The following is a 12919-nucleotide window of genomic DNA, read 5'->3' on the forward strand; positions in this document are numbered from 1 at the left end:
CTAGCCTTACTTGTCTTGGGGCTTGGACTCGTCTTTCTTTAATTGGAACTGAGGTGAGGGACAGGCTCCAGGATGGAGGGAAAAAGTCCATGACAGGGTATGATTCCAAGTGGTATCCCCCTATCCCCCCTCTTCCCACCTTAGATCTGGAGTGTCTTAAGACTGGTCTAAGCCACAATTCTGGTGAGGAGGAGTGACTGAGCTATCCCTGTAATGACTCCAGGCTTGGTAGCTGGGATAACTGGGGGAGTCTTGGGTTGAGGCACAGGCCTTAGTTCTAGCCCCAGCTCTGTCGGTGAGACCTGCCACCTTCGGGTGTAAGGCAACAGCTCTCAAGTGCAGGACTGTGAGCACCTGCCTGCAGGCTGATGGTTCTCAACTTTTCCCTTTCTGAGCCTCAGATCACAAAGTTTTTCTTAATGCTTTGCATCTCAGTCCACTATAGAATCTGTGGCTGGGCCCCAGAGCAAGACTGGCCCCTCCAAGGGAGCCCAGAGCTTTGTTAGGGAAATTGGGGGCTGGGGGGAACCACAATGAAGCCTATTGTCTCCTGTCCCCTTTTACAGGAAACAAAAGGCTCCCAGTCTCTGGGGAGCCCTAGCCCATGCCCATCCCCTGCCCAACCCCCAATGCCCAGCACACAGGGAGGAGCCAGGGCCACTGGAGACAGGAGGTTTTATTGATGCTGATGGGGGTAGAAAAGGCCCCCAGGAGCCCGGGGAGGGAGGGGGACTGAGTCAGTCAGCAGATGCATAAGGCCTGGGCACATGGGGGTAGGTTAGGGCACATTCATCTTCTCAGGATTCTATGGCTCCTTCTTTGGGAAAGGGAGAGAGCATCTTGAGGGGGGGAGCAATTCGAAGAGCAGCCAGGGAAAGGTTAGGGACAGCTGAGAGCTCCTAACCTGAGAGAAGGCACCATAATAGGCAGCAACATCTGTGTGGAAAGCTGGATCAACTGGTCAGTAGGGAAAATGGGGGAGGGGCACTGGGTTGGCTTCTTGGGGAGGGGTCCAACCTTGGCCTGGGTGAGCTCTCAGGAATACCTGGTGTTCCCAAGCAGAGTGGGGCAGGGCCCAAAGCCCCTTTCTCCGTGGGCCTCCTTAAGGAGAAATAGGCATTCAGAGAAAAGGGCATTCAGGGAGCCCCCTGGCAAGGGGTGCCAGAATTAGTCCTTAAGGCACAGCTGGGGGCAGACAAGGCGCCAAGGCACAACTGGTGGGGGGGCAGGGGCAGCCTCCAAGCTGAGTGCCAGGGTCACAAGAGGACGCAGGACCGCCCACGCTTGATGGGCGTGGGGTTGAGCACAGCCCGGACAGCCTCAGCAAACACTTCCTTGACGCCGTCCTGCTGCAGGGCTGAGCACTCGAGGTAGCGCACAGCATGGATCTGCTTGGCCAAGGCCTGGCCCTGCTGCGGTGTGATGGGCGCCTGGCCCTGCTCCTTAAGGCGCCGTAGGGTGTCAGGCTGGGCTCTCAGGTCCTTCTTGGTGCCCACCAGGAGGATGGGCACGTCGGGGCAGTGGTGGCACACTTCCGGATGCCACTTGTGCCGCACATTCTCGTAGGAGGGCGGACTGGCAATGGAGAAACAGATGACAAAGACATTGGTCTGAGGGTAGGAGAGTGTGCGGAGTCGGTCATACTCCTCCTGGCCCGCTGTGTCCCACAGGTTCAGGTTCACTGTGCGCCCGTCAACCGCACTCTGGGCACTGTAATTGTCGAACACTGTGGGGATGTATTCCTTGGGGAAGGCATTAGTCGTGTAGCAGATGAGCAGGCACGTCTTGCCCACAGCCCCATCGCCCACCACCACACACTTGATGCTCTGCATCGTGGGTGCAGCTGCTACAGTGGAGGCAATGCCTCCTTCCCCTTCTGGGCCCCTCTGGATGCAGTGACCTATGGACAGATCAAAGGGACACTCATGGTTATGGAGGCCTCTACCCATTGGGAAGAAGAATGGGGACACACAGAAGGAAACCAGTTCCTGTTCTCTTAACCTGACACCATCCTGCAATCCCATCAAGACAGATGTTAGAGAGGCAGATACACAGTGAGAGAGAGGCCCTAAGACCAAGCAAAGATACTCAGGTATAAGGAAGATGGCATTATGTATTATGTGAAGCACCTAAGTTCTGGTACCAAACTGAATAAGGTCAAGTCTTGGTTCTGCTATTTGTACATGTGTGACCCTGGACAAATTACTTAACCTCTCTGTTTCAGTTTTCTTATCTGTAAAATGAGCATAAAATAATACCGACCTCATTGGGTTGTTGTAAGGATTATGTAAATTAATACATGTAAGGCATTTAGAACAGTGCCTTGGTCATACTAAGCATTAGCTACTTTTTTCCTTTTCCTCCAGGCAGTATAAACACAAAAAGACAGTATACAAGTGTAGGGATCTACCAGATCCTCTACCAGACAGGGACCCCTCCCACTGAGTAGACTAGAGAGGGGTTCTAGCACAGAGCAGCTGTCCCAGGTCACTCTGAGATGCAGTGTGGAGTCTCTATCAACTCAGGGCCTATTCTGCCCAGTGCACTATGTTTTAACTCTTAAGCCTGACACCTTGACTACTGTGTGCAAACCAAAAGGCACAATGAGAAACCTGCTGAGTAAGGAGCACACTTCTCTAGACGGCTGCCCTATCTCAATCCAGGGTGCCTGAGAGGTGAGGAAAAGGAGGGAGAGCTGACCCCATAATTCTTGTAAGCACAACAAACCCTATCTGGCAACTCAGTGCAGGAGAATACTGGAGATTGTGCCAGGGCTGGGATTTGGTCTGGAATCTGGGTGTGTAATGATGATGAATGAGGCAGAGGCTGTGGCTCCCAGACATTAGCATCTTCTCTCAAGGCTCTTGGTGGGGTGAGGTAGATCCTCCAAGCCCAGACAAGAGGAATGGACGGAAGAGGAAAACATTTATTTCCTCTGTCCTTTTCCTAAGATCATGGCATGTGCCTCTGAAAAATTTCAGAAGCTTTTAAACTCGGGTAGAAAACATAGTGACATTAAAGCACTATCACTGAGAATATATGCTGGAGTCAGATTGGCCAGGGATTCTAATCTCAGTTCCACCAACCAGTCATGTTTGATCTTGGGCAACATATTTAAGTTTCCTGAGTCTCAATTTTCTCATCTGTAAAATGGGAACAATCTTGCCTATTGTGTTAGAATTGCCAAAAGTATGAAATGAGCTAATGTGAAGCAAGTGTTTGGCATGAGGTGTGGCACATAGGAAGTGCCAAATAAACAGGCTGCTGTAATTATTAGTGGGTAAGTATGAGAGAAGTCCCAGCTCCAGCCAATACCCTGGTCTCCCCTGTAGTTCACAGGGCCTTGGGGAGAGGAACTTCTGAATTCTGGGACAGAGCAGAGCTTCCGGAAGCCCTGTGATTATTTATACTGCTATGGCAAGATTCCTCCTCTCATTGGCTACTTCCTCTTGGCCATGGGGGACTTTTTTTCTGGCCAGTATGTGACTTCCTTTCCCTGACTCTCTCCCACAACCAGGTCTGTGCTCCCTGGAAGGGACAGCCCTGTTTTAGACTCACCCAGTCTCTAAGTATCCCTTGTTCTACCCAAGCACCATCACCACGAGCCCATTTTCCCCATTTCACTTCACACATACTATACCCTGGTCTGAGAACCCCTTACCCCTCAGGTTGACCTCTCAACCATTGGTTCAGAAGCCTCAAAAATCAAATGGGGGGGGGGGGAGCGGGGAAGGAATCCCTCCCTGGGAAGCAGAAAAGGAATTCTGGTCATATGGGAGCTGCACAGGACCCAGGACTTGGTCCCAGCTTGGAGGGAAATGGTTTCACTCCCTGAGGTTGCCCCTCTGGGGATTAAAAATATTTCCATATTATTTGAATGAATAAACATGCGTTCAACCTCAGGTGAGAGGATAGAGAACCTCAGGGAATGGCTCTGGGAAGGAAATAAGGGTCCCCTAAGGCAGTGGAGAGAACCTCAGACTGGGAGTCAAGAGACCTAACATAAATCCTAGTCCCAGCTCTGCTCTGCTGCTGACTCACTGCAACCCAGCATGAGGCACTTAGCTTCTCTGGGCCTCAGCTTCCCAATCCATGAAATGGGGAGAAAAATGCCTGTGACAAGGGTACTAGGTAGATGAAATGAGACATCAAAAACCCTGGGAGCAGGGGATAGGATGATGGGCATATGAAAGGCCCCCAGGAGCACAGGGTGGGGGTGGGAGGACTGAGTCAGCAAATGCATAACGCCTGGGCAATTGGGGCAAGTTAGGGCACATTCATTCTCAGAATTCTGTGATGCCTTCCCTGGGGAAAGAAACAACCAGTTTTTTTTGGGGTGGGGGGGAAGGGCCATCACTTGTGTCCACAGGATTATCTGGGAGACCCTGGCATTTTGAGATCAGGCCTCTTGGGCTTGTAAATCTTCAGTCCCACACAGAGCAGAGGAGTGGGTGTGGTAGTGTGACTGGGAACTCTTCCCCTACAAGCCCAACACTGGGCTGGCCCAGGCAGGAAGGCAAGGAGGGAACTCTGGCCGGCAGTCACAAGGCCCAAGAGACTGGAAGTATAGCTGGCTCCGGGCAGCTCTCTAGGGAGGGGTTATCAACCGGCAATCAGTAAATCAGTCCTCAAAGAAGCTGGGAGGGACAGAGTAGCTTCCGGGCTGGCAAGGGAACAGGGACTGACACCGGAAAAGGATCTTGAGTGAGGTAGTGTCCAGAAACAGGGCAAAGCAGAAGCAGTGTGGTACAGAAACAAGAGCACTGGATACCTGAATTTGACCTCTTGGATTCACCTTCTGACTCTGCCCCTTGATCAAAAGCCTTCACATGGTACAACCTTTTATAGGCACATGATGTTATATTATTTGATCCTTATAACAACCCGCTGGTAATATTCCTAATTTACAGATTAGGAAACAAACTCAGGGCACTTAAAGGAACCCAACATCACACAGCTAGTTAGCATGGAAGCCAGGACACAAACCCCAGTTTTGTCATCCAAAGTCCCATGTTTTCTTCAAATGTGTCACATAGCCTCCAAGTTACCCCTTACCAGCTGTCTTAGAGACCTTAAGCAAGTAAGTCACTTCCCTCCCTGGAGCCTCTGTTTCTTTATCTGTACAACAGGAGTGATAATACTTGCTCTCCCGGCCTTCAAAGGGCAGCTGTGAGGATCCCTGAGCATGGGAATGAATGTGCTTTGTAAACTCTGAAGTGCTATGTGCACAAGAGGTAACAAAAGCAATGCCTTTTATCCCAAGAGGCAGGAAGCACCATGTATGCAGGCATCCAGTGGTGGCATCATCCCAATTCTCCCTGCTCAGGTATAGCTCAGACCCTTATCCTCTCTCCTAGGACAACTCTTTTCTCTGAAATCCTATGGACTGAGCTGGGTCAAATAAGTTCCCACAGATCATTTAAGGAGGGCACATACTAAAAGGCAGGGTCTAACCTGTGGCATATAAAAAGCATCAGTCAGTGCTACAGAGGCCAATCATGAGAGAGGCCTGGTCTGCCTGGGGTCAGGGATCATCTGTGACTTATTTACTAGGTGACATTTTTTTGTTTTAAAGGATTTTTGTTTAGTAAATAATAAATTAAGGTTTGCAAATATATATAGTATTATTCTGGCTTTATATCCCGAAATTAATTCAGATCATGCCTGGTCCCTCACCTTGGTGTTCAGAGTTCCTCATAATCTGGTAGAGGTTTTGGAGTCAGACAGACCTGGGTTTAAATCCTAGTTCTTCCCCTTATGGGCTAATAGCACCAAACCTATCAGGTTGTTATAAGGATTAAGTGCAATATTTGTGCTTTGTAAATGTGAGTTCCCAGCTCTCTGCTCCAGAGGGATTTCCACTGTCCTTTGTAAAGGATCCAGGTTCATTCTTGCCTCTGGACTTTTCCTCTTGCTCTTCCATATGCTGTTGTCCCTTTACCCCTCTCCCATCTTCCTGACTCAAGGCCTAGCCTCAGTCTCACAGTCCCATGAGTCCATAGCATGGCTACCCCTTTTAGTAGCCATGCTATGGCTTTGGCTCGGTATGATTCTCCTCTGATAGTCATATGTAAGTTTCCTAGCTTGTGAGTGCCCCCCAATACTGAAGCTTGAGCTTCTCTCCACTGCCCTCACAGAAAAGCTAAGTGTAGGGCTGGGCACACAGGAGTGTGCAGCCACTGCCTTCTGATTGGTTTGCTTCTGCCCCATTACTGAAATGTGGATAGATGCCATAGAAGCCCAGAATTGGACAATAACCCCACAGCCAAAAGCTTTGACTTAGATAAGCAAAAGTCTCTCCTCACACTACCAGCTTGATCTGGCTCCCACAAGGAGCAGTCCATGGGAGCACAACTCATAGGAGGCTAATGTGGTCCCTGGAGCCCAGCTTTCACCCAATGGGACTTGGTCTTGGGGCGTGGCCCAGGCAGGCCCAGAATGGGGGAGGGAAAGGAAGCAGCAGATTGATTGCCAGATCTGTGGCCGTTATAGTAGGGGAAGTGTCCCAACTAGGAGTGGGGGAGGGGAGGAATGGGCTGTAACAGATGGGGGAGTGTGGAGGCAATGGGAACTTACTGTAGCCTTCTAACCTGCCTCCCTGACCTGGGGATCCCCTCCTACAGCCCTCCTTGAAATTCATTCTAACTATAATCCATCTGTGGGCATTCTCTTCCCTGAGCTCTGGTCACATCACCCTGACCCTTTACAAGCAGCCTCCACATACTCTTCTTCAAAATACAGCAAGCAACAATATTGGCTGTCCCTGTGGGAATCCAGCATTTCTCCCCTATTTCCATCCATCAACCCCTCCCTACCCCCACCTCCAACATCCGTCCTCCAGAGCCAAGTACTCTTGCCACTTCCTCCAGGAAAGTTTTTGCAAATCACCCAAATCCCAAATGACTTATCCCATCCCAGGTCTGGTCCTTATTTTTCTCACAGGTACATTCTATCTTGTATCACATGGAGGCTGAACTGAATCTTATCTCTCATCACTGGACTGAGAGGGTCTAGAGGGCAAGGTCCTAGCTGATCTGTCTCCCTGGGCTGAGCACAGCACACAGTGGCTATTAGTAAATAACTGAATGAACTCAATCCATCCCTAATGTCTTTGCACAGAGGAGTTCCTCTTCTTGGAATTCTGCTTCCCTGCCTCAGAGTCTCCCAGTCCTTCAGGGCCCAGTTCTGTTCCCCAGCTTCTCGAGGACATCAAAGCAACCCCCTCTCCTGCCCTACCTTCCCCAGCACTGTCTCTACTATACATTGCACTCAACTGGATGCCTCATGAGGAGGAAAGTCTGTCCTGCTTACTTCCAGAAGCCCAGCAGAGGGCTGAGCAAAAGCTGCAGACTGATACACATCTCCTCCCCCATCAATCCAGACTCTGACTCTGGGAACAAGGAAGAGCCTCCATGCCCCGGAGACACAAGACAAGGGTAACCAACTTCCTCCTTCCTCTATGGAGTACAATTTAGAGTAATGAACACACAGGCTAGATTGCCCTATCCTCAGGTGGGAAGGGGGGGGGGGGGGGGGAGGGGGGAGGCAGGATACAGGCATAGCTGGCCCAGAGGTGATGAGGAAGATGGGTAGGAAAAGTGATCCTGATAAGGATAAGGACTGGTAATATTGGAAGACCCTTGGTCAAGGATGAGGTGAGGATCAGGGTTGGTGTTGGAGATGGCTTTAGAAGCTCTGCAAATCTTTGTTTTGCAGGAGAGGTGGAGAGGTGATATGAAAAGGCTCAAAGGGGCTGCAGCTGGCTGCAGCTGGGCTGGGAGGAGGAAGCTGGGGGGAGACATGAGGTCAGTGTGGGGCTGGGATGAGGCCAAGGGCTGAGTCTCCCTCGTTCTTCCCCTTCTCCCCATCAGCAGGGACAGAACCCAAGAGAGCCTAGTTCCCAGCCTTAAAAAAAAAAAAAAAAAAAAAAGAATGTAGGCCGAAGCACTCTCTGCTCCTTGCTATTCTACACCCTTCAGCCCTGCAGAGGAGCCTGCATGGCAGCAGTAGGGTAAGAGGCAAAGAGAGCTGACTCTACCTACTAGGGACTAGAAGGAGGAGGAAATGAGATCCGAGATGGTTGTAGCTGGGAAGGCTGTGGGGGGCTGGGACCCTTTCACTAAGTCCCAGTTCCCTTCCTTCTCTCACCATCCCAGCACTTGGGGTGCTCCTCAAAGGGTGAACCCTAGGACCAGGGCAGCTCTGGCTGGGGGAGCTAAGGAGACTGACCCTCCCCCACCAGGCAGCACAGAGGAAGGCTCCAACACTTGCTTCCTCCTCTCTTCCTCCTCCCCACCTAACAGCAGCTCAGCAGTCCTGGGGGCCCCACGAAAGGCCTGTGAAGTGGCACTTCCTTTGCCTTTGCTCATTTCACACGATGCTATACAGAAATGCCATGCTCTACAGAAATGTCATCCTCCCAATCCTGTCCCCCCCCCCCCCCCGAAAATACCCAGAGAGACCCAGGGCGCCCTATCCCTTGGGCCCCGCCCCAGGTCTGAGGGGGTTTCCACAAGGGAAAAACACATCAGGGAGGAAACTCCGGCATCTATTTTCCACTGTCAGTGGGGCAGAGCTGGAGCAGGGCACAGGGTACTCCCCCGTATTGCTGCCCCCTAGTAAAATCCCCAAGGCTCTGCCTACTTCTCTTCTCTCAACCTGTAAGAATCCTTGTGCTTTGGGGGGAAGAAGCCGCAGGTCCTGTCCCTGAACAGATAGAGACTACTCAGGCCTCTGATCAAGGCTGGCATGAGACAGGAGGGCCCAGGGTTAGGGGCACTGCTATGAGGAGCTTCTTGGGGGAAGAAGAGTTAGAGCTTTCAGTATTCTCTATGCTCATTGGAGGTACTGACAGGCAACTCCTTAATGCTGGAGCTGAGCTACAAGAGACCAAGTTGACCTGGGTTATACAGAGTTGGGAGCAAATCCAGGACAAGGACCTGGGTCTCCTAACCTCCAGTCTGATGTCACTTCCACAAAGGAGAAGGTGAGGTCTGTTACTCTGGCTGGGAATAGGCCCATGTCTCTGGTCTCATTCAGGATGACCCTACAATGGTTTATTCCTTCCGGAAATGGGCCAAAGGGATCTGGTTGATGCCTGAGCCCTTTTTGCTTCCACATTCCCTTGACTCTCATGCCTAGACCATACTAGGCTATGATTCAGCATTGACATTACTGTATAGACAGCCATCCTACCCTGCCCCAACTGAGGAGCAACAACTCTAGGCTCTAGCTCCTGGGGAGATGCCCTCCGCCCATGACATGAGGACAAAAGAGGAAGCTAGACCCTAGACAGGAAAACCAATCTGTTCTGGGGAGGTGGCCCAGGCTTTGTCTTTGGTTTCCCTCCTCACATACCCCTACAAGCCTCACCACTGATGGGTTTACACTGTGCATGGAGAGAGAGGTCTTCACTCTGGGCCAGGGCCCCACCTTCTTCCTAGTTGCCCAGCTACCCTCATTGTAATATCTGTCTCACTATGGCTACAGCTTCTCCTATCTTGCTGTTTAAGACCTCCTAAGAGCTCACATCAGCCACCTCATCTGCCCAAACAAGCTGGCCAGAAACAACTCTCCATATCCTAGATTTCCAACCAGGATCTGTGACAATCTCACATTAGCCATTTCTTCCTAAAATAAGTACTGGTTTAAGCAGGTGGGGAGTCAGAACTCCTGAATGGTTTTTTAATGAGCCATGATGCTGAAAAAGGACCTTGTATGAACATCCTTCTCTGAACTGGAATTTTTTGCAGGTCCCTGGGATTTCCTCCTGGAGTGGAATACCCTATACCTCCCAGAAATAACAGGAGATATAGGTGGGTGGAAGAAGGGATGATTCATGGGAGAGGGACAACTGTGCAAAGGGAAGAGAACAGAATGAGGAACCAGATTAGCCCTTAAATCTAGCTGTGCTTGGGAATCCCAAAAAAGTTCCCCTCTACTTCTCTTTTTTTTCTAATGGTGAAAAATGAATACAGTAGACTTAAGGAGGTAGAGAGGCGGGATCTATCAGTATGCTTCCCAAAGACTTGAGGAAGGAGCTTTAGAATGGGGACAAGAGCTTATAAACCCAGACTGAGCTGACGTTAGACTCAGGAGAAATTCTTGAAAGAGGGGGAGTAGGCTCCTGGGTGAGAGGGGGAATATTAAGGATGCCTGAAGTCAGAGGGGTCAGCAGAGGGCCTTCTGGTCACCAACACCTTGCTGTAGCCCAGGGCACGTGGATCCCCAGCCTGGGAAGGCCCCTGAAGGCAGTAGGGAAGAGGGGGCAGACACCTTTGCCTTACAACCCTCTTCTTTTCCTGAATTGGAACTAAAACAGTTAAGACTGAAGTTAGACCAGCCATAGTCTTTCCTCCAGAATCCTACCTTTGCCCTCTCCCTTTCCTTCCATCACACCTAGCTGACCTGGTCCCATTCTCCCTAACAGGTGGTGTTGCCACCAGTAAGCATTGGAGTCAGGGACCTTTGGGCTATCCCCCAGCCTCCAGACCTGGCCTCTTGGTTAAGCAACAAAGAGTCTGGGTGATTTTGATTTCCCATGGCCTCTCTTACCAGTCTTATTCCTGTGTCACTCTACCCTGACTGCTACCGACTGCTTCTTCCTGCCTAACCACAACCTCACCCACTGCAGGTTCCCTTCATTCTGCTGGCTTCCCCTACTCTGAGCCATTTCAAGGCTGAGGGCAGTTATTTTGTCTCCAAGAGATAAAGATATAGACACACTGACAATCCCATGCAAACACACGTATAGAAAGGGTTACCAGCCCTTTAATTGGCTCTATCACTGTCTCTCTGAGATAGGGAGATTTGAAAAGGCTTTCAAACTCAACCAAAGATCTAGACCCCAAAGCCGGAGATAAGTGACTGAAAGGGAGGATAGAGAGAATAAGAGGAGCGAGGGATGGTGGAAGAAGCAAGAGGGTGGGTATGTGTTTGGGAGCCAGAAGTTGGGCAAGGAAGGAAGGAGGAAATCTGCAGGGAACAGAGATGGACACAGAGGCAGAGCAGGTGACAGGACAGGACATAGGCATGACTGTGTGTTTAGGTGAAAAGACTGAAAAGGATGCAAGAAGAGGACGATGGAGGGTTTGTGGACAGGGTCTGAAGTAGGAACAGAGGGAGAGAAATGAGAATGTATACAGTTCAGGGACTAGCGATGGGGTGGGGGGTAGTGGGAGATGCTCCCAATAATTTCTCAAGTCCAGAGCCCCTGCTGCCTCCCAGAAGCTCTAGTCTCTCTAGCTCCTCAAAGCTCCTCTCTAGCTCTCAGTCCTGCTTTCAGTGATGCCATCTTGTTAGGGGCTATCAGCACCTCTAGGCACCGGACAAAACCAGGCCCTCTCCTTCCTCAGTTTACCCCCAAAAGAGCAAGGCCAGTCCCAGGTCAGCTAGGCACAGAGGATGTTTGCTTACTAAATACTTGTTGCTTGATTCCATGGATGGAGAAGATGGGCGTCAGAAAAACAGACATACAGACAGAGGGGGGCTGGCGGAGCTCCCCCGCCCTCCTCTGAGCGCACAGGACCTTGAACTGCAGCCTGTGAGTGTGGGTCCGGATTGGCACAGATCTTCCAGAGAGGGAGCTCTTTCTCTGCAGTCTAAGGCTTCACAGGCCACAGACACCGCCCCCCTCCAACCTCCCAAGTGTCACAACTGCCGGAGCAGAGGGAGCGCCTTCTCCAGCCCAGAAGGCCCGCTCCCTCACACACTTCGGAACCCCCCTCCCCAAACTTCTGAGGTCACCCCACCCCCGAGTCCCATGTCCCAGCTCTTCCACTTCAGAGACTTTTCTCTCAGAGCGGGAGACCCTCCCACCTCAGTGGTCCCTCGCGGCTCCCGGGAACCGGGGCAGCCTCCCTCGGTACAGAAAGCCACCCTCTCAGAGCCGCCGCCGGCTTGCAGTGGCCGGCTCCCCGCCCCGCCCGGCCGGCCGCGCCCGCCCAACTTGCAGAGAGCCGAGAAGCTCCCGCCCGCGGCCTCCCGCAAGCAAACTTCCCGGGCCCGCGTCCACACGCAGTCCCCGCCGGCCGGGCTCCCCTCTCCCGGACCCCTAGCCCGCCGGACCGCGCCGGGCCTCACCTGGTGCCCTCCCCGCCGCGGGGGAGCTGGGGGCGGCGGCAGCGGCTCGGGGCTCGAGAAGGAAGTGAGAGCGGGAGGTTGGAGGAAGTGGGGGGGGCGGGCCGGCCGGCCGGGGCGGGGCGCGGGGGCGGGCCCGGGCGGGGCGGGGCCCGACCAGGAAGTGCGGCGGCCTGGGCCCCCAGCTCTGGTCTCACCCCCACCCCCACCGCCTGCCCTGCTCGCGGCAGGGTCCTGCCCCCACCACCCCCACCCCCGCCAGACCCCAGCCCTCTGCCTCGGAGGCCCCTAAGTCAGGCCTCCTAAGGTCAGTCCTCCTAAGGTCAGTCCTCCCAGTCTCCTCCTTGCCACCCCCACCCCAGTAGAGGCCCTAGCCTAGGCGCTAGGCTTTTGCCCCCCTCCCCGTATGTCGCCCCCCCCCCCCCGCGGGAAGATGTTAAGAACAGGCACCCCTAGGCTGCGTGCCTTCAGTCAAGCCCAGGATCGATCGCTGGCCGAGGCTGGGGGTTGGCCAGAATGGGTCCTGCTGGGGCAGTCCCCACCCCTGCCCCGAGCCCTGGGGGAGTGCGGAGTGGTGGTGATTCAGCTGTGGGAAGGCCCCAGACCCCTGGGGAGGGTGCACAGACTGGGGGAAGGGGAGCTGGCGTCAGCACCCGGGGAAAGACAAGATCAGCAGAGGCGCCTGAGGAGCCGCGGGCCCCAAAAACAGGATGTCGTGTCGTCGTTCCGCAACCGGCTGCTTCGTGCGCCCCGGCTCTGGGGAGGGGGCGGGGCGGATGCAGGACTCCGGGCTCCCCTAGCCCGCTCTTCTAGTCGCGGCGCTCAACTGCTGAGGGCTGCA

At 52.9% G+C, this 12919-nt stretch overlaps 1 protein-coding gene across 1 annotated transcript; it reads right to left on the minus strand.

Annotated features, from left to right (window-relative positions):
- Positions 1 to 658: 658 nt before the first annotated feature.
- RHOG (ras homolog family member G) lies at positions 659 to 12193 on the minus strand. The gene is made up of 2 exons (XM_023239487.2): positions 12082 to 12193; positions 659 to 1900 (listed from the first exon to the last, which is right to left on the minus strand). The coding sequence occupies exon 2, from the start codon at positions 1830 to 1832 to the stop codon at positions 1257 to 1259; it is 576 nt and encodes a 191-aa protein (XP_023095255.1). The 5' UTR covers positions 1833 to 1900; positions 12082 to 12193; the 3' UTR covers positions 659 to 1256.
- Between the last annotated feature and the right edge of the window lie 726 nt (positions 12194 to 12919).

Source organism: Felis catus, chromosome D1, assembly GCF_018350175.1.
Source record: "Felis catus isolate Fca126 chromosome D1, F.catus_Fca126_mat1.0, whole genome shotgun sequence".
Lineage (NCBI taxonomy): Eukaryota > Metazoa > Chordata > Mammalia > Carnivora > Felidae > Felis > Felis catus.